This window comes from Pelophylax lessonae (assembly GCF_965119305.1).
Source record: "Pelophylax lessonae genome assembly, chromosome: 7".
NCBI classification, from domain to species: Eukaryota; Metazoa; Chordata; class Amphibia; order Anura; family Ranidae; genus Pelophylax; species Pelophylax lessonae.
The window spans coordinates 95,652,370-95,670,710 of record NC_138774.1 but is presented as its reverse complement, the minus strand read 5'-3'; the positions used below and the strand labels follow the sequence as shown (position 1 = coordinate 95,670,710).

The 18,341-nt window shown below is 44.7% G+C and overlaps 1 protein-coding gene across 1 annotated transcript in view; it reads right to left on the bottom strand.

Moving 5' to 3' along the window:
- Positions 1-18,341, bottom strand: part of SAPCD1 (suppressor APC domain containing 1) — a 120,115-nt gene that overhangs the window by 46,473 nt on the left and 55,301 nt on the right. Inside the window, exon 2 of the mRNA XM_082264439.1 lies at positions 5,810-6,132. Coding sequence (XP_082120565.1) covers positions 5,810-6,132 — 323 coding nt within the window. The remainder of the gene's footprint in view (positions 1-5,809; positions 6,133-18,341) is intronic.

The following is an 18,341-nucleotide window of genomic DNA, read 5'->3' as shown; positions in this document are numbered from 1 at the left end:
TCTGGTAGGCAAATGGATAATAGGAGTGCTGCTTGTCACCTTAAATAAGCAGCTAGCAGGCTTCTGCAGGCTTTCAACAACTTCCAAGTAGTGCTAAACTTGCCTAAGCCTGCTAAAATCTTGTATAAATTGATGTTTAGCACTACCATTAAGATATGTGTTTAACCTCCTCAAGCCACATGGTGCTTTAAAAGTAAGGTGACCAGATTTTTAAAATGAAATTCGGGGACATATTTTTTATTTTTTTTTTTATTGGCAAATGGTAAACTATTTTTTAAACATGAGTGATAGTGTGAAGGCGCCTGGTTCTGAGACACTTAATTGACCTGCTGCCCCTTTAAAATTGTATAGAACAACTTTACTAAATCAACAATAAAATAAGAAAAGCGCTGGCCCTAGTGTTAAACAATACGTGATATAGAAGGTTGGTAATATTAATAATCCGGTGTTCATAAATTGACCTAATTCACCCATGCTGGGTGGTGACAACTTCTGGTAGAAATATACCCATTAGAATCTACTTTTTTGAAAAAGGTTCTAGTATGGATATTTCCAGTTCACATTTTGGCCTTGGAAGGATCACACGCAATTTGTTTTAATTCTGGACTCACTGCACTGCACTTTATATTTGAATTTGTTGATTCACTTATCTACAGTCACATTATTTTTTCCATATTGGAAATACTTGAGCACTTTTATATTTGTGTTAAGTTTTGAAGCACATTATTGCTTATTAGTGCACTTCACCTGCATATGCATTGGAACAATTTATGAACACCGGTTATTAATATTACCAACCTTCTATATCACTTATTGTTTAACACTAGGGCCAGCGCTTTTCTTATTTTTTTGTTTATTTTTTAAGCATATTTTCCTCAAATGATATATGCAGTGTATGTGGTATGTGTTTATGGAATGATTGTATGATATATGCGTTATTTCTCACATTTCATCCATGGGATAATAAAAAAAAAAAAGATACTTCTTAGAATTTTTTGGGATATGACTACCAAATGTTAAGAAGATAAGATAAAGAGAAAACTTTTCAATGCATGTTTTGTATTTTATTCTAACCAAAGAATTTCGGTTAGAATTTTGGTTCAACAATAACAATATAAATTAACAATTCAAAACAATTCAAAGATTGCATGATAACAACACGTACCCATATGGCATTTTTATAATTTGTTTAAAACAGATAGAGCTTTCTTTTGGTGTTATTTAATCACCACTGTTTTATTTTTTATTTTTTATTTTTTTGCTAAACAAACTAAAAAAGACCGAAAAATTTGAACAAAAAAAAACTTTTTTCTTAAGTTTTTGTTATAAAATGTTGTAAATAAGTAATTGCCGCCAATTACTTATTTACAACATTTTATGGGCACTGATAGGCAGCAATGATGGACACTGTCAGGCAGCATTGATGGGCACTGATAGGCAGCATTGATGGGCACTGATAGACAGCAATAATGGGCACTGATAGGCGGCAATGACGGGCAATGATTGGTGGCACTGACAGGCACTACTAATAAGGAAGGGGGCACTGATATAAGAGGACCGTGAGCTAATGGGGGTCTCTAAGGGGGGTGCTGCTGATCTAATGGTTGATCACCCCCTCTTAGAGACCCCCCATTAGCTCACGGTCCTCTTATATCAGTGCCCCCCCACTCCCTTCCTTGGAGACCTCCACAGATCAGAGAAACCCCCCTGCCTTCTTTAACACATATATTCAGTTTGAATTACCAGCGGGATCCAGGAGCTACTGTAACCAAGGAGGGAAGTCTGAGAGCCGCTCTAAGGGCTATTTACCTCCCACTATGCAGTGTAAACGGCAGAAAAAGCATTCATTGGTTGCTAGGACAGCAACCAATTACTGCAAAGAAGATCATTGTGGCAGCAGCAGCAGCAGCGGCAGCGGCAGCGGTGGCAGGGGGTGAGATAGGCACCGGGCGGGGGAGGCAGAGAGGCGCAGCCGACAGGAATCTCATTGAGTGAAGCGCAGTGCCGGAACTTGGTGTGGCACTAGCTCCATCCCCAGAACATATTTACTGCATTGATAGATAGGACTGGAAGTATGTTGTGTCCGGGTCACAGGTGGACAGAGACCCGGGCACAAGTGTCTAAACCTGGATTGCCTGGGGCAATACCAGACAGGTAGCAACCCTATCCGGGGACAAAACCAGGAACAGACTTGGTCCAGGGACAGTGTCCTCAGTCCGGGGACTATCCCCTGAAACCGGGGTTGTCTGGTCACCCTACTTTAAAGCCCAAAGCTAGGGATTAAACAAAATCTACACTTGAATTGGGCCCCCACACTGCAAGGGTTAACTACGTGTTCAGTCTAGGGCAGCGTTGCCACCTCATCCCTTTAAATCCGAACATATATTAATTACACAGGTTCTGAGGCTAATTTAATGCAGATAAGGCACTATGTGAGTTTAACTACCTTCTTAATCAGCCACAGAACCTGTGTAATTAACCACCTCCCACCCGGCCACTGTACATATATGGCCGGGTGGGAGTCTCGTCCTTCTGATCGGACGTTCCCAAACTTCCTGCAGAAGAAGTGAGATTGCGCCGCCGTGGGCACGCGCAGCGGCGCGATCTCGATGTGCCTGTGTCCCTCGGACACATAGCAACAAGTTTTGGCAGGAGGGCCCTGTGATTGGCCCCCCTGATCACATGACGGCTGTGTCCAATCACAGCCGTCATGTAATGTAAATACAGCCGTTGTAACGGCTTTGATCTCTTCTTCATCTCACACAGATCCTGTCAGTGAGGGGAAGAAGACGATCTGTGCTGCAGCCAGGGGATCAGTGAGTTTTTCTAATTACTCACTGATCGCGGGGGGGGGGGGGGGGTCTGTGCTGGTATTTAGAACATTGATTACCAGTGCAGCCCTGGGGGGCGGGGGGTGCCACTAGAGCCACCAGGGATGCCCATCCATGACCACCAGGGATGCCCACCATGGCCACCAGGGATGGCAATCAGGGCTCAGAGAGCCTGCCTGTGGTGCCCTCCCTATCAGTGCTGCCCACCATTTCCATCTATCAGTGCTGCCCACCAGTGCCCATTATTGCCATCTATCAGTGCCGCCCACCAGTGCCCATTATTGACCACCAGTGCTGCCTATCAGTGCCCACCAGTGCCGCCCATCAGTGCCATCTATCAGTGCCGCCGATCAGTGCCACCTATCAGTGCCCGTCAGTGCCCATCAGTGCCGACTGTCAGTGCCCATCAGTGCTGCCTATCAGTGCCCATCAGCGCTGCATATCAGTGCTACCTATCAGTGCCCATCAGTGCTGCATATCAGTGCCACCCCATCAGTGCCCTTCTCATCAGTGCGGCCTCATCAGTGCAGGAAAAAACGTATTTATTTACAAAATTTTATAAAAAACAAAAAAACGTTTTTATTTTTTAAACTTTTTCGGTCTTTTTTTATTTGTGCACCAAAAAAGAAAAAACCTTGCGGTGAGCAAATACCACCAAAAGAATGCTCTATTTGTGGGGAAAAATTACATACATTTGGTTTAGGTACAGTGTTGCATGACCGCGCAATTGTCATTCAAATTTCAACAGCGCTAAAAGCTGAAAATTGGTCTGGGAAGGAAGGGGGTTTAAGTGCCCTGCATTGAGGTGGTTAATATGTGTTTGGGTTTAAAGGGATGAGGTGGCAACCCTAGTCTAGAGATGCAAGAATAGGGAGTAATACTTACTGTATCCTCACTCCAGGAGGATGCCTCCAATGGTGCGACCAGTCCTGCAAAGCCTCTTCTAAGTTGGTCCCGGCCACAGTCACACTCCTGCCTCCTCTGCGTACAAGGCAGGGTTATTAGCCATGCCTTGTGCATACTAAAGATGAGGGACTACCCACAGCTTGGAAAACTGAAGGTTGGAGAGTGCCAGAGCTGGCAGGTGCGGGGAAAGGTAAGTGTTACAGCCTTTTCATATCTTCCTAGAAATAGGAAGCATTTAACCCTTGTAGTGCAGGGGGGCCCCACTGGAATGCTATTTTATGTCTAAATACTGGAATTGGGCTTAAAAAGTTTCAACAAAGCTGCTAAAAACTTTGCAAATGCTTTGTGGAAGCTTACTTGCTGACTCCTCTGAAAAAAGACCTTGTCCAAATGTGGCAATACACACGTGTACTGACAGGTTCTATATATGGAGATATCAATGGTCAAACGACACGTCTGACTCCTCCTCTGTCTTATCCAGACACAGATTGGGGACAGCAATTCCCGAATCTCCAACTTTTTGGCTACTGGTTCTGGGACATTCAAGCTATGGGCCCAAAAGTTCCAGGTTCAATGATGGCAGATGGATGAGCTCATCAATCTGCCACTGCTCTCCTTCCTGACATTGACTGCAGTGACCCTGGGTTCAAACAAGAGATCAAGCTAAGCTCATAATAGTCACAGAAGTCACATTATGTAGAGGAACTACTAAAAACAGTCCCAGCTATATAATGTACAGTATGTGAAAATCCCCACATCTTTGAAGGAGATATTTAACATTTCTGTACCTTTAGTTTACAGACAAAAGGTGGCAGTAAAATTACAACTGGTGGTTTTACTTGTCAAGAAAACATTGTTTCTTAGTATACCAACTTTATCTGAAATGTGTCCTGTTCCGATAACCATTAACACATTTTTAACCCTCAGGTTTTACCATTTATGTTTAGTAGTGGTCCTTTAATGATGTAAGAAGACAAAGTACATGGGCAATGTAAATGTCAATTAACTGATTATCATCTTATAGCTTGCACAAATTATTCTTCCGGAATGCTGGTTAGTTTGACATAATTCTGGTATACCTTTCCAAATCGCGTTCTTTATTTATTAGAAATGACAGGTTGCGTGAAAAATCATTTTTATTGCATGAAGTAATAATCCCCTCGTGCTCTGTGAATTATCTCTTAATGTACAGATTACACCCAGACAGATGGTGCAGATTAAAGAGGGTTATGATACACAAATGTCCGACCAGAGACACGGGGGAGGGAGGGATGAAGCTGAGGAACGGAGAGCATGCAGTGGAGCAGGAGGTCATAACGTGGAAGGGATGAATGAAACATTTATATAGAATATAAAATTCTTCAGAAAACCGGATACCTCAACTAAAAGGATCTATCAACCTAATAGGAATATTTTAGGTATAGTTGGAGTATGGTGGGCTCAGTCACTTGCTGGTTTATTATATTTTCTCCTACAAGTAAAGGTGGGATTCCCCTTTCTAAAATGTCCAACTAATACTAATACTTAACTCATGATCCCATTCATTCTTTAACATTTTCTTAGGATAGTTTAGAACAATCCACCAGGGACAGTGTCATTCTGTTGCAGAAGGTGTAGAAACATGACAAATGTAAATTCAGAGATCTCCCAAAGGAAAAAAAAAATACACAATTTACCTCTTTAGCATTCACCAGAAACTGAAATATCTGGTCTTAGCAGTCTAACCCTAAAAAAGTCACCCAGATAAAAACACTTGCACTTTCCTCATATCTCATTCAAAAACCCAACAGCTTTTAGGGCTATAATTTTGAATGAGATTTAATACAATTCCATCATCACAACAGAAAATGCGAGGAGTGCAAAAGTGAAATACTGCTTTATTTTGTATAATTGAAGCACACAGCTTGTAGGTAAGGGGGAGGAGCTTTCATATTTGGGCCCCATGAATGCAAGGACCTGGTTGCAGTTGTACCCTCTCCACCAACTGTTATACCCAACTAACAAGAATAAGACAGGACATAGACAGCATCAGACGGGAATATCAAAAGTCTTACCAAGTGTCTGAAACTCACCTCTTTTTTTGTGAGTCGTCTCTTCCTGAGAATCTGCTGCCCGAAGTGCTTGAGTGAGCCCCCTCACAAGCCTTGGAAAGCTCAGGTATCCTCCACTGGAAACTGTAGCATCTCTAAGTGCCTGAGGGACCCCAGCCAGAATGCTTGGTCCTCCCCAAAGACCCTCGATATCCTTTACATGAACTTGACCACCCCCTTCTTCCTCCAAGATAGTGTAGAGCACCCGAAGGCTGCGGAGAAAACCTCGAGAAGGACAAGGGAGCCCAGAGGAGACAGGGGTTGGGGCAACTGAGGAAGGAGAGCCCAGGGAGGCAGAGGAGGATCTGGGGGCACAAAGAGGAGAGGGAGGGCAAGAAAAAAATACTTTATTCAAGGTGATCTTAAATCTTTTTTGCTTTAAAGTATATGGCTGCAATTACCACTTATAGTTAATGCACAGAGTGCAAGAATTAATTTTGTAGGCAATGTAAATACATTTCAGTATTGTCAAAAAATAATTTGACTAGCAATCTAATAAGTAATCTACGTTGCCTCTTCTGTGACTCTTCTCTCTCATTCTTTGTCCCATGTGCTGTCTTCTTTCACAACCCTCGCCTTTAGTCATTCGCTTTTTGTGTTACAGCTGGTGGTGGTCTTTGTCTACTCTTTGTTTGACAGCAGTGTGCCTCTCCTGTGTGACAAATAGCAATCCCTATCTAGTTTATGGAACTCTGTTGCTTGCACTCCCTTTAACACAGTTTTCCCTGAGGTCAATACACAGCACAGTCACAGTCTCCTATTTTGTACAGCTATGTGTTGTCTCTGATCTTACTCACACTCTCTCCTCTGCTAGGCTTGGCATCTCCTCCAGGGTCTCCATCTGTCAGAAGAGCTGCCTCTGTCTTTAGGATTAGCTATGGGTGCTGTTTCGCTCTGCCACTTTCTCCTTACTGCTATCCCCCGACCTCTTGGTCTGTGTTTGGGCCAGTTAGCTGTCCCTCCTCCCTCCCTGGATAATCTCTCTGTGATTCTTGCTAAGTCTCTATCTATCTTTCTCCTGTGTGATGCTTCCTGTAGCTTTTACAGGCTGTCACATGTGCAGTGTCTCACAGGGGACCCTGGACCAGACGGGACCAGAGAACATTTTGCATTCCCTCCCATCCCCCCAGTACCATGTCCCCTCCGTCCTTTGTTTCTCTCGCCTTTGTCCCTTTCTCCCTAATCTGCCCCTCCTTCCACCAATTTCACCTGTCATTTTTTTCTTTTCTGCTCCCACATCTACAATCTTCTACATAGAAATAAATATTTTAGTTGATGCAGCCAAAGAAAGCATGAGTCACTCAAAGGCAACTGGAGGATACAGTATAAAGTTTAAAGCTGACTTATACTCAATAAATCTGAAATACAGCAACCCTGCTTCCTTAAATGAAACTTCTACCTTCCTGGGGAAAATGGGTCCCTGGGTGTTGCGAACCTGCCAGATTAAAATTTACTGACATGACACCCAACTTTTACTGGCACAGCCAAGTTTTTCCTGGCATTTACAAAAGTTAAAAAATTACAGTTTTAAGAGCAAATTTCAGTATTTAGGCTACAAACAAGTACAATATACGCATGCAGCAATGTAATTTAAGATCAATATTAAGGAAAAAACATATTTCTTATTTTATTTTCAATATAGTAAATTAGTAGCTCAGGGACAGGACTCAAGAATTAGAATGGGCAGGAACACACATATGAAATTGACAGTAACAATGACAGCAGTGTGCAGCAGCACAGATGATGACATCTCATGACGACACAACATCCCCTCCTGAGTCACAGTGACAGTCTCTCTCCATGCCAGGTGTTCCCTTCAAGTGATTGTAAAGTCTCATTTTTTTTTTTAAAATAACAAACATGTTATACTTACATCCTGTGTGCAGTTGGTTTTGCACAGGACAGCCCGGATCCTCATCTTCTCGGGTCCCTCATTGCTGCTGCTAGCCCCTCCCTCCTGGTGAGTGCCCCCACAGCAAGCAGCTTGCTATGGGGGCACCCAAGCCGAGCTGCAGCTCCGTGTATCCATTCAGACACAGAGCTGCCGTTCGATCCACCCCCTCTCTCTCCTGATTGGCTAACTGACTTTGATTGACAGCTGCAAGAACCAATGGCACCGCGGCTGTGTCCGGCCAGTCAGGAGGGAGAGTCACCGAGAGACTCGTAGACATCGCTGGACAGATAAGGACCTCAGGTAAGTATTAGGGGTGCTGGGGAGGCTGCTACACCCAGAAGATTTTTTTTATCTTAATGCAAAGAATGCATTAAGATAAAAAACCTTTCGACTCTACAACTCCTTTCAGTCTTACGGTCCTGGTTCCGGCTTGACTCTCTCCCATCCCGCAGACCCGCAAACAAGGCTCCGTCCACTCCGCTCAGCTCCCTTGCACCATGACATCACATACCACACTCAGGCACCGCCTCTGACAGACCTGCCCCATACCATTGCCGACTGAACACATTGTAACAGGCACTTGGATGGTCTCAGGCGGCTTCGGACAGGAACTGCATGTACGCAATCCTGAGCCGAGGGTCACAGCCATATTTTTTTACTGGCAACCATTTCCTTTCACTGGCATGAGAGAAGTGCCCTTTTTACTGCCTGCCAGTAAAAACACTGATGGTCTGCAACACTACCCTGGGCTTCAGCAGCTGACTAGTTACACAACCAATGCTAAGGCACAGAAAACATGGTCTCTGCCAAAGTGACTTAAGGAAATGGCAATCTGGCAGAACTAGTCAGCAGATTTGAATTGGCAGTAAGCCTCCTATTAGCTAAGACCACGTGACTCAAACTTTGTCACGGGTCCCAGGCCATCAGATATAGTCAGGGGTCACGTTTTTTCTTTTCCAGAAAAAGGGAAGTTGTTTACACCCTGAAGTAGAGCAACAACCTGGCTAAGGACACTCAAATATTTACACATTCTTGCCAAGAAATAAATAAGATTTTAAAAAAGCCCTAACTGACCCCCATAGCTGAAGGCACTGTGAAACAAGTTCTCGAAGTATACAGCAGAGACACATTCAAATTCATTTGAACAATTCAGCTTATCTAATTTCTACTGTAATTCAGAGTAGGTGCAAAGAGGAAAGAGAGGGAAAGCAGAGTTCTGATACTTGACTTGAAGGATTTTGGTGCTTCTGCTGTGAACTTTTCAGGATTCATTTCTCCACTGTGCCTGCTGCTACAGAGGTTAAAGTGACACTATCAGCTGTGACATGGCTTTGCCGTGTCATGGTGTAGGAGGAATTTGGTCTCACCCATGCAGGTTGCATATTGCATCAGGTGAAATGTGGACTTGACGTTTTCACCAAGATTAGTAAATCCTGGAATGGTTCTGGAGCCTGGATTTTTTTGTAGAGTATTGGGTGGCATGAAGATTCTAACCCCGGGTGCACGTTTTGATGGTGACCAGGGGTGAGCTCAAGCATGTTCGAAACAAGGGGCGGATCCAGAGTCTAGTCTCGGGAGGGGCACTGCCAGAAAAAAAGGTGTTGCTTACAGAACCAATTCCTGGAAATGGAATCCTGCCAGATAGTGTCACTGTTCTTCCCTCCTATGCGGCTGGGAGGAAGTGACCTATTAAAATGATGCCTTCCTCTCAGAGCGGAGGAGGTAAGGAAGAATAATGAGACCTGCCAACCACAGTGATGAAACTTTTTATCAACTTTAGGCTGTGATCTCCCTGCGGGTCTCCTAATGCACTACAGCAGTAGTCCCCAACCTTTTTGCGTTTTTTGCTGGCAATTTGTCGGGGCATTGGCTGGTGTTGGCACTTTAATCATCACGGCACCATGGTTTATATGGTGTCAGGATGATTAAAGCGCATTATTCCTATTATTACATTGTAATATAAAATTAAATAGTTCAACTCACCATAATGCAGAATCAGTGGGAGCCCTGAGCGTGTCACATGCCATCATCGCCTGGCACAAGATGCAGGTTTTCCCTTGTCACGTCATCTGCCACCAGATGCAGCTTGTCACTTGCCACATTACTTGCCACCAGATGCGATTGTCACTTGCCACGTCGCCTTCCACCAGATGCAGCTTGTCACTTGCCACATCACCTGCCACAAGATGCAGCTTGTCACTTGCCATGTCACCTGCCACCAGATGCAGCTTGTCACTTGCCACCAAATGCGGATTGTCACTTGACACGTTGCCTGCCACCAGATGCAGCTTGTCACTTGCCACGTTACTTGCCACCAAATGCGGATTGCCATTTGCCACATTACCTATTTTCAGATGCAGCTTGTCACATACCACATTACTTGCCATCAGATGTGGATTGTCACTTGCCACGTCACCTGCCTTCAGATGCAGCTTGTCACTTGCCACGTCACCTGCCACCAGATGCAGCTTGTTACCATGTTACTTGCCACCAGATGCGGATTGCAAATTACCACATCACCTGCCACCAGATGCAGCTTGTCACTTGCCACATCACCTGCCACCAGATGCAGCTTGTCACTTGCCACCAGATACAGCTTGTCACTTGCCACCTCATCTGCCACCAGATGCAGCTTGTCACTTGCCACATTACTTGCCACCAGATGCGGATTGTCACTTGCCACGTCACCTGCCTTTATATGTAGCTTGTCACTTGCCATGTCGCCTCCCACAAGATGTGGATTTTCACTTGCCACAAGGTGCGGATTGTCACTTGCCACATCACCTGCCTTCATATGCAGCTTGCCACTTGCCATGTCGCCTGCCACAAGATGCAGATTTTTCCCTTGCCACAAGATGCAGATTGTCACTTGCCAGTGTCTGTGTCCCAGAGTGAGGGCGGGCAGTGAGAGACAATGAAATCTCTCTGGTGCCCACACCTGCACAGTGAGGGCTGTGTTCTGTCAGAAGCTGAAGTGCTATGATGCAGGGAGGGCCGTGAGAGATGATGTCATCTCTCTGCTCGCTCGCCTTCCCACTCACTGGCCTGTCCGCCCACTCTCATCTGCCTGCCCGCCCACTCACCGGCCTGCCCGCCCACTCACTGGCCTGCCTGCTCACCTGCCCTCCCGCCCGCTCACTGGCCTGCCGGCCCGCTTATCAATTGCCTCGTTGTCCCCCCCTGGATCCGCCCCTGGTTCGAACACTCGTACATCAATGTACATTTTTGCCAGCACCCCACAGATCAACCAGTACTGCCTGAAAGTTTTATTGAAGAATGATCACATCACAATGCACAAAGTGCAAGGTTTCAGAGCCGCGCAGGACCCTTTCGTCAGGTATGTGAGCAAACATAAGTCCATGTCCGTCTAAGTTATCCTGTCAAGAAGCTGTCACTGCGGACAGCCAATTATGAGGCAGCATGTAAATCTGTGAATTCAGGGAATACCTCAGCCACATATGATTGGCTGTCCACAGTGACAGCTTCTTGGCAGAAGAGCTCAGGCAGATTCAGACTCATGTTGAAAGGTGCCTGAGTTCATCTCTAATGGTGACCAGCACTGGCTATTTGTGCAGGTGTGCATGGGACTTATGATATGAAAATTTAGTAGAGTTCAGGGCTTCACCGTCCGACAACATATCCAAAATGGCGCCACCCAGCAGCAGCTTTAGGGTTTTTGGATATCTACACATGGGAGGCTTGCATAGGTAAATTACATGCATTAAATGCACATATATTCTTTTGGGAAGATTCTTGTAAAGAAAATGGCCTGGCTACAAGGTATGCTGTCTGTTCAACTCCCCCTTAATTAGACAAATAAAAATAAAAAATTAACTGTCAGTGTTTATAGCTGAACTCAAGGCAGATATAAAATCAATTTAATGCCGTAGCGTATTTATTAATACACTATTAATTATATTTATGTTTACAGAGTTTCAATTTTGATGAGACTTAAAGTTGATATATTGCACGTATGCATTTTGACTAAGTGTTTAAATTAAAGGACAACTCATTCAAATGACATAATGCATGTCTGTTAATGCAACGTTCCAAGCCGGACAGGTGTGAGCGGGTCTTAAGGCTCCTTTTGGGATTTGTGATAATACTGTAAATGTGTGAATGATAATAATCCTCCTGTACAGCCTGTTTCCCTGTAAACCTCCTGCAGACTAGAGGTAGGCTTGTGACTTGTGTGACAACTTTAGCAGCCATAACATTTAAACAATTTAGAAAAAGCAAAATATATATTTTTTTGAACTTTTAACATTACCCAAAGGACAGTAAGCCTTTAATCTGTACGCTGCTGCTACAAATCTATAATTAGAACAATAAAAATACTGCCAATAGCATTTGATCCATTAATGTTTCCAATTCTTGGCTTGCTTGCAAAACTTGTTTACTAATCTCACATGAAAGGGAACGATTCGATGATTTGTAATCTTTGTAAACAGTAGAAACAGCTAAACACACTTTAGTACTGTTTTACTAATTACCTCTGTCATGTGGAGTCAGAGATGAGAACGCAAAAGCTTTTTTTTTTTTTTAAACGTAATATTTCAAAGTGACTCTGTTCTAACCAGATGTGTTTTATAGTTAGGAAAGCCAGAGGCGATTACCTAAGTTTAATAAACTACAACGATGTACAGGGCTAGGTGCTCCAACAAAAACAAAGTATATGAATAAGTAAATATTAGTGCATGCATTACATATCATATGTACTCTCTGCATCCTATATGAATTGTAAGTAAAATAAATAGGTAATCCAAAATGCTCCAAATTAAGGCGCCACAATATTAAAAATGACAGTGCCTCTCCATATCTAGCAAAGTCGATCCATGCATCCAACTTGATCACTTATTTTAAAAAGCAGATTAATCGAGCTTGTATATTTCATAAGCAATGCAATGCCAGATTTTTCTTCCACGATTATTCGTTTCCCTCAAGTTTATATAAAACGCAGAAAGATGAAAAAATGTCCCCTTGCGTAAAACCAATTATTTAAAGTATAACTAAAGGCAAAACTTTATTTTTAGTTTTGGATAGAGTGGTGATGGATTAGAACACCTGTCAGTTTTTATTGCTGTCTGTGCTTTTGTTAAAGAGGAACTGCAGTCTGCTCACATAATTTGTAATAAAAACATATTTGCCATTCTAAAGCTTCCCTCCAACCACTTTGCATATTATTTTATATATACTGTGATTCTGTACTTGCCAAATATGCTGCATATTTCCCCCTTTCAGCTTCTGGCTGCAGCAATTTTAACTGTGGGCAGCTGAAGCTGCAGCCTGTTCACTTCCTGGATTTACATAGACACACAGATACACACACATGCATATATATATATATATATATACACCCACACATACACAGACACACACATACACATATATACAGCCACATACACATATATACAGACAGACACACTCACACCACTGCTTGCCTGCACATTTCTCCTCTCTTCATGAATACTAATGGATTTCTGCAGTCTCCTGTTATCTCCGCCCTCATCCAGCCCCCTCCAGCTCTGCAGCTCTCCTTGGCTCTCATATGACTCATCCCTCCTCCCTTGCTGGCAAACTCTTACCAGAGTGGGACAGAGAGCTGTGCATGATATCATTAGCCTAGGCTAATTACCAGACAAAAAAGAGGAAGTGGGCTGTATAAGGTATTTACTGGCAGAAAAAAATGTTTTACTATCCAAAGTTAAAACAACAAGGGCAGAGGATTTAATAGATGGAAAGATGAAAAAATGACTGAAGAGCCACTTTAAGGAGATTCATCATTCATTTTGGGTTTTCTCCAGAAAAGTAATAGAGGGGGAATCTTCCAATGGGGATAATAGTACTAGTTCCTGGCCAAGGAATTCTCTTAATTTGCAGGCATTTGATTGGCCAGTCTATCATCTTTATCCTCAGCTTCTTTAGCAAGGCAGTGGTCGTCTTGGAGGCGTGTTTGGGGTCATTAGCATGTTGGAATACTGCCCTGCGGCCCAGTCTCCGAAAGGAGGGGATCATGCGTTGCTTCAGTATGTCACAGTACATGTTGGCATTTATGGTTCCCTCAATGAACTGTAGCTCCTCAGTGCCGGCAGCACTCATGCAGCCCCAGACCATGACACTCCCACCACCATGCTTGACTGTAGGCAAGACACACTTGTCTTTGTACTCCTCACCTGGTTGCCGCCACACACACTTGACCCCATCTGAACCAAATAGGTTTATCTTGGTCTCATCAGACCACAGGGCATGGTTCCAGTAACCCATGTCCTTAGTCTGCTTGTCTTCAGCAAACTGTTTGCGGGCTTTCTTGTGCGTCATCTTTAGAAGAGGCTTCCTTCTGGGATAACAGCTCAGGTGTGACATTGCAGCCATGCAGACAAATTTGATGCAGTGTGCGGCGTATGGTCTGAGCACTGACAGGTTGACCCCCCACCCCTTCAACCTCTGCAGCAATGCTGGCAGCACTCATACATCTATTTCTCAAAGGCAACCTCTAGATATGATGCTGAGCACGTGCAGTCAACTTCTTTGGTCGGCCATGGCGAGGCCTGTTCTGAGTGGAACCTGTCCTATTAAACTGCTGTATGGTCTTGACCCCAATACTGCAGCTCAGTTTCAGGGTCTTGGCAATCTTCTTATAGCCCCGGCCATCTTTATGTAGAGCAACAGTTCTTTTTTTCAGATCCTCAGAGAGTTCTTTGCCATAAGGTGCCATGTTGAACTTTCAGTGACCAGTATTAAAGAGTGAGAGCGATAACACCAAATTTAACACACCTGCTCCCCATTCACACCTGAGACTTTGCAACACTAAGGAGTCACATGACACCGCGGGGAGGGAAAATGGCTAAATGGGCCCAGGTTGGACATTTTCACTTAGGGGTGTACTCACTTTTGTTGCCAGCGGTTTATGGCACTTTTCCACTGCAAGTACCAGCTTGGCTCTACTCGGCCCTGCTTGGCCCGGTTTGCTTTTCCACTGCTGGTACCGCATGGTACAGTGTTGGAACAGATCGGTACGGTTTGGGATGGTTTGCTTTTCCACGAAAGTAGTACTAAAGTTAAGTGGGTGGGATAACAACGATTCTCTGACCAATCGGTGGCTAGTAGTGACTGCATGCAAAGGATTGTGGGATATGGTATCGGTATGGTACCTCTTGGAACCACAATCGAGGTGGTACTGTTTTAGAGAGCCGTACCATTCGGTTCCATGCAGTGGAAAAGCACCGCCGTACCGAACCGTTCCTACACCATACCATGCGGTACCAGCAGTGGAAAAGCACAAAAGCGAGCCAAACCGTTCGGTTCCATGCAGTGGAAAAACGCCATTAGACATTAATGGCTATGTGTTGAGTTATTTTGAGGGGATAGCAAATTTACACTGTTCTACAAGCCGTACACTCACTACTTTACATTGTAGCAAATGTAATTTCTTCAGTGTTGTCACATGAAAAGATGTAATAAAATATTTACAAAAATGTGAGGGATGTACTCACTTTTGTGAGATACTGTAGATGTGTTACACACAGAGTGATACATTTCAAGCATTTCTTTCTTATAATGTTGAAGATTATGACTTACAGCTAGTGAAAACCCCAAATTCAGTATCTCGGAAAATTAGAATATTACTAAAGACTAGGGATCGAACGATTATCGGTAAAAGCCGATATATTGAGGGCATATATGCACTTTCCTCGATATATATCGGAATCGGCCACCAAGGTGACGATATTGCCGATATTTCAGAAAGTGCTTGTACCGGAGTGATGCCTGCAGCTAGAGGCATCACCCCGGTACCGGCGTCCATAGCCGACGGTAGGCTGTCTTGTAAGTGTGGATAGGATTCACCTATCCACACTTGATGTGGATAGGGGAATCCTCCCACAGAGCCTTTGTATTCTGACAGCGGAGAGATTTCCCTGCTGTCAGAATACACTGATCAGCCCTGCAGACTATAGCCGCCACCACTGATTGATCAGAAAAAAACAGACAAACTGGTTGTACAGAAGTCTATTGGTAGATGGACTTCTGTACAACCAGGGTGTCCACATGTGGACTATAATTTGGCTAGTACCTGCTGAACAAGCTGAATTTCGATCCATGTATTCCCGGCTTAAGACTTCTTGGGTGAGAATTCCCAGTTACATCCAACAGCAGAGGTTAGTAACCAAATTATTGTGCTATATTCCATCTGGAAGGTTCTATACAGCCCTCAAATTTTCCACTCGCCTGCTCGCATTTATGGAAAATTATTTAGGGCGAGTGTGGGGCTGCTCCGGGAGCCGCTCAGGGGAAGAGAGGAGAGGAAGAGGAAAGCCGGCCAGCCGACTGACTGGATAATCACAGAGCGCGGATCATCCCACTGTAACAGCTTTAATTGTAATTGCCGGGTGCAGCGCTTGCCGACACACACAGTCCCGCATCCTAGCCCGGCTTCTTTGATAGACAGTCACAGAACACCTGGCCAACCAGGACGTGTGACGTCTATCAAATGAGCCGGGCTAGGAGGCGGGACTGTGTGTGTCGGCGAGCGCCCGGCAATTACAATTAAAGCTTTTACAGCGGGATGACCCACGCTCTGTCATTATCCGGCCAGCTTTCCTCTTCCTCTCTCTCTCTCTCTTCCCCTGGACTGGTCAGTTCATTGTCGTGCACAGATAAAGCTGCATTCATGGGCACAGGTGAAGCTGCATTGTCGGGCACAGATAAAGCTGCATTGATGGGCACAGGTGAAGCCTCATTGTCGGGCACAGATAAAGCTGCATTGATGGGCACAGGTGAAGCTGCGTTAACAGGCTCAGGTGAAGCTGCATCGATGGGCACAGGTGAAGCTGCCTTAACAGGCTCAGGTAAAGCTGCATTGACGGGCACAGGTGAAGCTGCATTGACGGGCCCAGGTGAAGCTGCATTGATGGGCACAGGTGAAGCTGCATTGACGGGCACAGGTGAAGCAGCACTTACAGGCATGGGTGAAACTGCACTGAGGGGTACGGGTGAGGTTGGATTGATATGCACGGGTGATGTTGCATTCACATGCACGGGTGAGGCTGCATTGATGTGCATGGGTGATGCTGCATTGATGGGCACGGGCAAGGCTGCATTGATGGGCATGGGTGAGATTGCATTGATGGGCACAGGGGAGGCGGCATTGATGGGCACAGGGGAGGCAGCATTGATGGGCACTGATCAGGTTGCAGTGATGGGCACTGTTGAGGTTGCACTGATAAGCTTTATTGATGATGCTGCACTGATGGTCACTGATAGGCTGCATTCATGGGCACTGATGGGCACTGAAAACGTTATTCATATTTATTTTTGTAACTTCTGCATTAATGCAAAACATTTAACAGTGTAATTTTATAAGATAATTTATGAGGGCGTGTTTAGGGGCGGAATTCGGGTTGGGGTAGGGTAGGAGTTGGGTGGGGTAACTGGTGGCGAGTAACCCTTAAGGCCTGGCTAGTAGGTCAGGACTTGAAATTTTGAGCCCTGGTTCTATATAATACAGATACAGAAATCAGGAAAACAACTTGCCATCACTATTGTTTCAGGGTTTCAGAAGAAATTACAGGTGAAAGATTTACACTAATCCAAAGCTGATTTAAAGTTTGCCAAATGTATGCACAACATTAGAAAATGACAAAGCATTATGGAAGATGAAGCCATAAACATCCACAGAGGAATATCACCACTGATGTCTCGGAGGGATGTATGAAGCTTCTTATGTCTACTTACTGAGGGCTGTCAAAGCTCAAATGTCAGTTTTGGTTGGTAGTTACCTTTAATAAAGAAATAATGATTTGGCTGCTCTCTAAGGTTTTGAACCAATGAAACAAATGGATCACAGCCAAGACGTGCAGCAATGCTAATATACCACAACCAAAATTGTCTTCCTGCTGGCCATTACTGTACGTTCAGCACCTTTATGTGGAAGTGCAGTTATCTTTCACATTGAAGAGTTTTAACATTTACATTGTGTGTGATGGTCACATATGCTGATCCTATAGAGCAGGGGAATCAAAAGGGCCGCCCTCAAAGGGCCAGTTGTATCTATAAGACTTGATGTCCAGAGCACCCCCCCCCCCCCCTTTACATCAGAAGTCAAGAGTCCCCCACCCTCCCTTACATCACAGTGCACCCCCCTTACCATGTGCTGCTGCTGGGAATAAACTGGGAGCAGAATTGGGAGGCAGACAGTGCTGGGTCTGGAGGGGGACCAGAGGAGGGCTTGAGTTAGCTGCTGGAGTCTGCTAAATGCTCAAACCAGAGGAGGTGGAGACAAGTGGGTGCTGCGGCTGCATAGAGAGGCGCAGGATCCGTAGGAGGAGTTCTGAGCTCCTCTCTGCTGCCGACTGCTGGAACAAGGTGGGGGTGGAGGCGAGGGGGTGTCGCAGCTGCAGGAGAGGTGCGAGGGCCACATGAAATGGCCTGAAGGGCCGGATTCGGCCCGCGGGTCTTGTGTTTGACACATATAAAAGACTGTCTGTATAAACACAGACCAGTGTATTCCTTCATTCAAATACCACCATGTCCCAGAGACACCTGCTGTATCATACAGTACACAAAGTTATGGTGAGTGGTCAAAACATTAAGGCCTCTTTCACACGGAGTGGACCGTATTGC